We start from the raw sequence: 8,894 nt of genomic DNA on the forward strand, positions 1-8,894 counted from the left end.
GAGACTTTAATCAGACAGTCCTTGTAGGTGACAGTCCAGTTTGATCCGCACGTACTTCTGCCAAACTTAAATTCAAAGTACAATCTTCTAAATGGGTTGTAATATAATTTCAAAAGTATTATTTATTTATTTATTTATTTATTTATTTAAATTAACGTACTGATTGAAAATTAGAGGACTAATATGAAAGAGGTGCGTGCATCAATTGCAGCTAATCAGCTCCCATTAGCACCTGAACCTCTTTATAACCCCATTGCGCACTAAGGAACACCAAACTCAGCTACTGACGGTTTTGTTTTTATTATTGTTTCTTTATAACGGTGAAAGAAGTTCACGGTCGGGGCTGCCTTGGATTTAATGATGCCGTGTTGTCTTAGATTTGGGTAATTAATTGTTGATCTTTTCTCTACTTTAGAAACGTTCATTTTATTGTGTGTTTCTCACTTGCATGTTTTTTTTTTTTTTCAATGCAGAATAACATTGCTGTTAGCAGTGTTAGTCACTGAAGTTTGGACGCAGAACCCCCCTCTAGGTACGATAACGGTCGCTTCAGCAGAGCTGTCCTTTCAGCTTCCTGTTTATTTGCCGGTTGTGTGTTTTCATGTATCGTTGTCTTCTGCAGGCTCGGTGAGGACAGAATGTCAAGGGAGTGTTATGATGATGATGTTGGATAAGTCTTTTGTTGGAAAGTATTTTCGCATCAATGTGATTGGTGAGTGATCATTTTTCTTGAATGGAAAGCTTTTGATGTACAAAGCCTGTTGACTCGTAATGTAATAACCTGAATTAAGTACAGAGCACTCCTGCGCTGTATGGCAGCAACCAGGCTTTGTTTTTGTAAGATGCAGGGTATGAAAGTTTCTTGCGTTGGCTTCAAAAGCATGTTGCTGATCACACTAAATAGACCTGTGCTGCTACAACCTTAGTCAGATTTGTTGACTGCAAGTGCGCAGAAATAGAAATCATTTTCTCTAAACGTACTGTTCCGAATGAGCGTCTAATTCTACTAATACAGTTTTAAAAGTTTCAATAAGTAGATGGAATGGGGCGGTGGGGGTGTTCACTTTGTTATATCTCTACCTTGCTTGATCATGTGTACAGTTTCTTAAAAGGCCAACTTAATTTCTTTCCATAGACAATAAGGGGGCGATTGTGTCCCTCTCTCCAAGACTGGCCGCACAGTGTGGATATAGCTTAACTGTTGACTTCTTGGGAAATGCCAAGGTCCTTGCTTCTGTGGTGAGCTGCTTTGCTCAGAACACAGTGAGTCATCATTTTATTTCTTGTAAACTTGTTTCTAATGGTGACATGCTGGGACTAACTTTAGCCTTTGTTTCCAGAATGAGACCTATAAGCTGACAGTACAAATCAGTGTCTTCTCAAACAGTGCTATGACTTCAGCTTCCTCCTATGTTCAGAGCATGACATGCCGCTATTCTCCATGGGCAGAGAGGGAGATTCTGTGTGAAAGAAACTACATGGAGGTAAGGGCTGTCAGGATGTGATAATGCTGTTCAGTATAACTTGTTGGGTTGTGTGGGTATTTTAATTGTCACTACAGAAGTGCTTCACTCATGACTAATGTGAATTCTCTTTAGGTTTCTGTGAGAAGAGGTGTGCCACTTATTGAGCCAAACTTTGTTCAAGATGATCCTGATTGGTCCCTTGCATACCCTGAGGTAGAATCATGTGACTTTGCATTTGCTTCATTCATGTCCCCTTGGTCTTGCCTATTGAGGGCTACTCTACTGTCTCATCTAGAGGAAGCAAAATCTAACTGCCCCCTTAACATTAACCTGTCTCCCAAGAGGGTGGCCATAAAGGAATTGTGTGACATTTTAAGGCATTGGCTTTGCATGCATGTATTCTGTGATTTCTTTGGTAAAATTTGATTGTGAAGAAGTTAACCCTTTCTTGTCAGTGTGTGTGTGTGTGTGTGTAAGCCTTGTATTTCAACCACTGAGGTAGTGGCTTCATATGTGCTGGGCTATAAACCCTTCATGCTAAATGTGTCCTGATTTACCTTTTGAAGTCTGCTGCATAGGAGCAATTTTCAGGTATTGTCCTAAAGTTTGGTACACTGATGTATTAAGGTCCAGTACAAATGAATGGCTGTAAACTCTGCCTGTATCGGATACAGACCACATGCTTTCATGTAGGTTTTCGTACGCAGTTGCATTTGAGGATTTACTCTGTTCCATTAGAGATGCCCGGTGAACCTAGAACTGTTTCAGTGATACGTTCTTAAACTTTCACCTTTTCAGTTTTAGTTCCTGTTTATTAAACATGATATCTGTTATGACAAATCCTTTAGACTGGGGATGCTTTGTGTTCAAACTTCCTAATCTAATGAGATTTTCTTCTGCTAGGCAACTGCTGCTGACAACAGCATCTGGAAAATTGTGTTCCATCTCCCAGCAAATAGAAAGACCACTATGACTGTTGCTCAGGCCATGACAAACGGATATGGCATAAACACTACACCAACTCGAATTCTGGTTAGAGCTGCATACAATTCCACAGAAAGCCAGCCTCAGGTGGTAAGTAGTCTAAGCTTCATTGTTGTCTAGTACAGTATATCCAGACTATGAAGATAGATTTAGTCTTGCTTTTGTTTTAGTAAAAGTTCCCCCTCCCCTCCAACAGATCCAAACTGTACCAATGGCTGTGCTAAGATCAACCACCTTTTATAAGCAAAGATGGATGGTCATGATGGTGGACACTGCAGTTACATGTCCTACTGGTGAGTAAGCTTATGGAGGGCAATGGTGCTCAAGAACTGTTCTAGGCTGAAGTGTGAATTTTCTATACCAAGTCTATGGTGTTCCTTTCTGTCAGATGGAACAGCCTTCACAGAACAGATGATTACATGGAGTGTTCCTCGTGTTCTGCCTCCTCTTGTTCCGACACCACAAATTACTACCCTTGATGTTCAAATGGGAGTTGATGGCCGCAAGCTTGACCCTGCAACGATTCATAATAGAGATTATAAACTGGATGTCGGTCCCCAGCTAATCACTGTAAAAATTCCTGTGGGAGCTGATGGTGGATATTACAAGGTATGTAGAAGTTCAACATCTTCTAAATCCTCTCATTTTACAGCTTTCCTCCTAAGATGCTTCTGTGTTTTTTCAGAGCCATGTATTGGACAACACCTATGTGATCTCTTACTCTATTGAACCAATGCTGGAGCATACCTGGCAAGATGGGCCTGAGAAGACCAAGTACACAGTACTTCATCCAATAACCACTCCTTTCATGCCTCGGCCACCAGTTGTCACAAACAGTATGTAGAACTTGTCCACATGCAGTAAATCAAAGGGATTTGTTGCAGTGCTCCACTTCATATCCTTCATTTTAACTGCATGCTTTAATTTCAGACACTGTTCCTAAAGCCAGAGTGTTCAATGTGACCCTGGGGACATTCCTGCCTGATGTGGAGCTGGTCAAAATTATAGTTGGACCAGAGACGTTAACTCTGCCAGAAGCCAACCTAAAAGGTTATAATGTCCAGGAGCATGTCTTTCCCAATGGATCCAAGACCTACACTCTCCAGGTGCCATTTGAGGACCCCAATGTGAAGCAAAAGGTAACATCCCACCTGTTCAACCATCCAATTGCCCTTTTGAAAACACTTGCTTCCTGTGGACGTGTTGCTTGCTGTCTGACTTTGGGTTTAATCCTACAAACCTTTGCTCTTTCAGGTAACTCCTCCAGACACCAGAACCTACATTCTGCCCCTGACCTACTTGCTGAATATAGTGCCAGAGAATACACCCTTTACTCATCCTGCTGTAGTCGAAGCTGTTCTCAAAGACATCAGTAAGTGCCTGACTATTTGGTCTACAACTACCTTTTTCTAACCAATCCAGTCCATTGCCCTGACAACTGCTCTTCCTCTTGCAGTTCCACCTACAGTAACTGGCTACTGTGATGGTGCTGCATTCTATACCATGGTAACATATGGCAACATGGGTCGCAACTGGATTCCTTTTGTGGGCTCAAGAGAACTTGGTGGAAATCTGCTTGCCCTGTACAAGTATAATGCCAACTCTACCAATTTCTGGATGACTGTGCCATACAATTCAGTTGATGCCACATATGAAGTAAGTGATGGAACTTTAAAATGAGTTTAGCTGTTTTGGGTTCAACACATTACTGACCTGATGTATTGTCTCTGTAGGTGATCAGTTCTTCAGGCATCAGAAGCAGACTTGACTTGACCTTGAAGGATATTGGGACCATGGTTGTGGTGGCTGACTTCTCCCTGTCCTGCAGTTTCCCTACAAAGATGATTGGTAACTCTCCTGCAGACAAGTTATTCTTTTAGAATAGCTGCTTTTGAGATTTGCCAAAGGTTGCATGAAGTGGTATTGAAGCTATAATCTGTTTCTTTAGCCTGGCTCCAAATGCTGTGTTTCAGATTGCTTCACCAATGGAACTATGGCAGCTCTTGCAGTGAAAGTGGAATCTGTCCCCAGCTTGTCTCCAAGTCAACTAACTCTAAGGGATCCAAGTTGCCGACCTCTTCAGTCCGATGCTATCAATGCGGTTTTCTACTTCAATGTCAACTCCTGTGGCACAACTAGAAGGGTTAGTATTGACCACATTTAAAACCATATTTTGAGGAGGTTCAACATATTGACAAGTTGGCCCCAACACCCCTGGATCAATCTGGGGAGCCATGGTGACCTGTGTTTCTATCCGCTGAATTGCTTGCATGAATTGTGGACATCTGAAGGATGCCACCTTTTTGTATTGAACTGCTTGTCCAGTTGAGAGGTGCTGTGACACATGACATGACTCTTGGTTATGGCATTGCATGTGCTGCCTAGAGACCTTTTGGGTCAATTGCAGTGAACTGGAAGGAGCATACTAACTGGGGATGATCCCGTGGTGAGACCGGGACTAAACTAATACATGAGTTAATGCCAATTGCAGCTCAAGAGTCACCAGCTGTGTATTTGCAACAAATCCAAAATAACTGCTGTTGCCCTCCTAGAGGTTACTAAAACAATATTTAGTCTAGCAGTTTCTATAGACAGACTTGTGGTATTGTTCTAACATGGAACAAATATAATAAGTCTCAAATATTCAGTTATGAAACTGAACTATTTATAAACAAAGCTTTTATTTTTAAAATTGTGAAATTGGTTAGTTAGTACACAGCTGGGGATTATCCTGAGTACCATATTAGCTAGTCTGCAACTTGGTATACAGCTCCATACTAAATCTACAAGTTCATTGCAACCTGAGCCTTTGTGATTTCTCTTCCAGTTTGACAACAACCTCCTGACTTATGAGAATGAAGTGCTGTTCACATCTTACCGGTAAGGATTGCAATGAAAATTAGTATCCTTGTGGTTGAGGCTGAAACTCTGCTAACCCCATCTCCTCTTTCCAGGTTGAGAGTTGCCTGTCACTATCTGGTCAATGACACCAAGGTAGTGCAGTTCTTGTACTAGAATAATCCTGCACCTGTAGTCCAGCCTGGCTTGGGGGACCTTGCAGTCATCATGCGGCTTGCATTGGGTAGGACTTGGCAATTGAAATAATATAGATGCTCTAGTAGCGTGTTTCCACCTATAAAATTCTCCCTTGCATCTCTGCAGATTCAACCTACAACGACTTCTATGGAGCTCGGGATTACCCTGTTGTGAAGTACTTGCGAAGACCCTTGTATTTTGAGGTAGAGCTCCTGTACAGCAGGGATCCACAGGCTGAATTGTTTTTGGAGAACTGCTGGGCAACCTATTCTGCTGACAGGAATAGCTCTCCCAAGTGGGATGTTGTTGTGGACAGGTAAGATGCTGGAATATGGTATTGCTGCTACAAAACCTAGGAATTGGAGTTGTGGCTGATGTGCTCCTGACCTACTTTCTCTTTCTAGCTGTGAGAACTCTGCAGATGAGTACTTGACCATCTTTCACCCAGTCTCCAGCAATGCAAGAGTGCTGTTCCCTTCCCATCTGAAGAGGTTTGAAGTGAAAATGTTTTCCTTCACAAGCGGCCGGGATGCACTGAAAGGACAGGTAAAGTGGAGTGTTGGGATGGGGATCTTGTACCACCATGCATGGTTTGGATTGCTTTGCAAGCAGCAAATAGTCACTGTGCTCAAATATTTAGTGAGTTGGAATGAAAACCTATAACTGTAATTTTGCAAGAAACACTTACTATGATGCAATATATTTGTTTTTCAATTCAGTAATCCTCATTGGATGATGGTCCTGCCTGATCTATTGATGCTTGTTTTACTTGACAAGGTGTGCTGTCTTTCAGATTTACTTCCACTGCAGTGTTGTGATATGTGATTCAAACCGGCCATCAGACAGCCTCTGTAGCAGACAGTGCATTCCAGGGAAACAGAGGCTTGGTAAGAGCTCTGTCTGTTGGGGGGAGGGGGGGACATTTTGCATGCATTTTTGTCCCTTTGTTTTGATGGACTCCTCCTAATTCCTCCTGTAGGTCGCAGTGCTGATGGGATGGATGGTGGTGCAGTAAAGGCGTTTGTGTCTTCTGGCCCAATTGAGCTGAAGAGAGATGGATCCCTTCACTTTATGCCTAGAAGCGGTAATATGCATGATGTGAACACAATTGCAGTTAAAGTAAAATATATAACTATCTCTTCATATTCCACTAACTGTTTCTTTCTTCTCTTGCAGGCCAATTCAATGTGTGGTCCCTTCTTGGAGCTGCAATGGGTGTGTGTTCAGTGGTTGTCTTTGTAGCTGGAGTTGTATATTTTTGGAAAATGCCCAAAAGTGTGTATTGATAAATAAAAATCTTGCTTGTAAAGACTGTTTGGATTGTGTGTTTGTGGTTTTTTTTTTATTTTTTTTGGTGGGTGCTTGACTAATTCTACACAGATTATATATTGGTGTGTGTCAGAATGGCCATGTTAATGGGATTCTCTCCTCTTACTGCATTGAATGCTTTGCTTGTTTCCTTATCAGGCCATTCAAGATGGTGTGTTATTCAAGGACCCTTCATTAATTCATTGTGGACCCGGGGCAAAGACTTTCCTCCTCCATGGAGCTGTAACCCTATTTTTATATTCCTTCTTGCTTTTGATTTGCTGCCTTCAGTATGCAAAGTTTTTAGGGTGAAATTATCAGTATATAATTTATCATGTTCTAGCATCACAGAAAGTGTGTAGATTTATTTGGGTTGTTCGTTGTCTTTTTCTGTTATGAATGGAAGTTTTTATTTTGTTCACTGCGGTTTTATACGTCTTTTACTGGAAGTGGTCCCTGGTGAGAGCTCCAAGTAGGGTATTAGTTTAGCTTTTCAGTTTTCAATACTGTGTGTACAACTGAGTCCTATTTTATGAGGAATTGGTTAAACAAACCACTACTTGGCAACATGTTCTCTTCATGTTTGTTTTCACTGTGGTTTATATAGTCTGTTACTGGTTAAACTCATTTTACGGAACGCGTTCCATAACAAACCGGTACACCCGATGCGGGGAATCTTTAGATCCACGCACCAGTCTGAACCAGAAGTTCCATTCTTTGAGCTGTTCGATTAAAATACAGTATATATGAGAGAGCGCTGAGTTATTGGAACTAAATTCACTACACCAGCTGGCAACCCCTTGTGTAATGTGTTTATATTATACAGAGGACGCCGAGTTTGATGCAAGACTCGAGCAGGCGCATTCATATTAAACCTGCTATCAGACTCTCCAGCACCGTCACTCTGAGTGTTCTTTGAAACAGACTGAGTTTGTATTTATATTCATGTTGGGTTAATCAGAGATGATTATCGGCGGTCCGTCTGTAGTACTACCGGAGATTTTAATTGCACAGTTTGTACCGCTCTGTGCCCCGAAAAAGAAAATATTATTCAAAACGGTTTAAAATCAAATTATTTGTTAATATCACCATTTTTAGTTACTGTGGAACTACTTCTCTCAGTGGAAGGTGACACAAATAAAAAATATTAATATAAAGTTTAAAGTCTTTATTTACCAACAACACCACACTCCTAGACCCATTTAATAATAGCAATAATACACTCCAGGGTCTGTGTGTTATCATGAGATATATCACCACTTCCTGGGCGGTTGAAGAACTCGACTTCGTCTAGTGCCTCCCAACGCACCCAAGGCGTGGTGATATTACCTCATTATTATTATTATTATTTATTTCTTAGCAGACGCCCTTATCCAGGGCGACTTACAATCGTAAGCAAAAACATTTCAAGCGTTACAATACAAGTAATACAATAAGAGCAAGAAATACAATAACTTTTGTTCAAGTAAAGTACAAGTTTGACAAACCACAATTCAATAATACAGCAGGTAATAGTGATAGTTACATCAGGATGTGATTAAATACAAAGTACTACAGGTTAAAAACTTGGCAGATTACAGTATTCTGAAGTACAGGATTAAATGCAGTAAAATAGGGGCTGATAAGAGCAAAATAAAGCACATTTACATGAAGGGTGATAGTGTCCCAGGATACAAACAGAGGAGTTCTACAGGTGCTCTTTGAAGAGGTGAGTCTTAAGGAGGCGCCGGAATGTGGTCAGGGACTGGGTAGTCCTGACATCTGATAACACACACACCCTGTCGTGTATTACTGCTTCATTAATGTAGTCATTAGGTTTATATGTCACATTCCTTTGTTGTCACTGTATTGATTTAGATATTCGGGTTGGATACCTCGGAAGCCAGCGGAACTCCAGCGTTTCTCCGACAACCACTGATAACCCCTCCCGTGATGATCGGCGCTGCCATGACAACCCATGACATCACCCGCACAAGTTACAACACGGAGAGTCATTTTTTGTAGCACAGTATTAACGTGTTATTGTTTTCACAAAATAACATCAATAAGATTATCAGATCACCTGCTAGTGTGTACTAAACAAAACCTCAAATATCAGTG

At 41.3% G+C, this 8,894-nt stretch overlaps 1 protein-coding gene across 1 annotated transcript; it reads left to right on the forward strand.

The window, feature by feature from the left end:
• Nucleotides 1-290: 290 nt before the first annotated feature.
• LOC117395338 (uncharacterized) lies at nt 291-5,480 on the forward strand. Its single transcript, XM_059006298.1, has 17 exons — nt 291-383; nt 474-532; nt 623-712; nt 1,136-1,263; nt 1,341-1,484; nt 1,599-1,679; nt 2,370-2,540; nt 2,647-2,743; nt 2,839-3,059; nt 3,136-3,286; nt 3,381-3,589; nt 3,705-3,822; nt 3,907-4,106; nt 4,184-4,298; nt 4,424-4,593; nt 5,278-5,330; nt 5,405-5,480. Exons 1-17 carry the CDS (start codon nt 358-360, stop codon nt 5,463-5,465), a joined length of 2,094 nt encoding a protein of 697 aa, XP_058862281.1. The 5' UTR covers nt 291-357; the 3' UTR covers nt 5,466-5,480.
• The last annotated feature ends 3,414 nt before the right edge of the window (nt 5,481-8,894 follow it).

This window comes from Acipenser ruthenus, chromosome 32 (assembly GCF_902713425.1).
Source record: "Acipenser ruthenus chromosome 32, fAciRut3.2 maternal haplotype, whole genome shotgun sequence".
NCBI classification, from domain to species: domain Eukaryota; kingdom Metazoa; phylum Chordata; class Actinopteri; order Acipenseriformes; family Acipenseridae; genus Acipenser; species Acipenser ruthenus.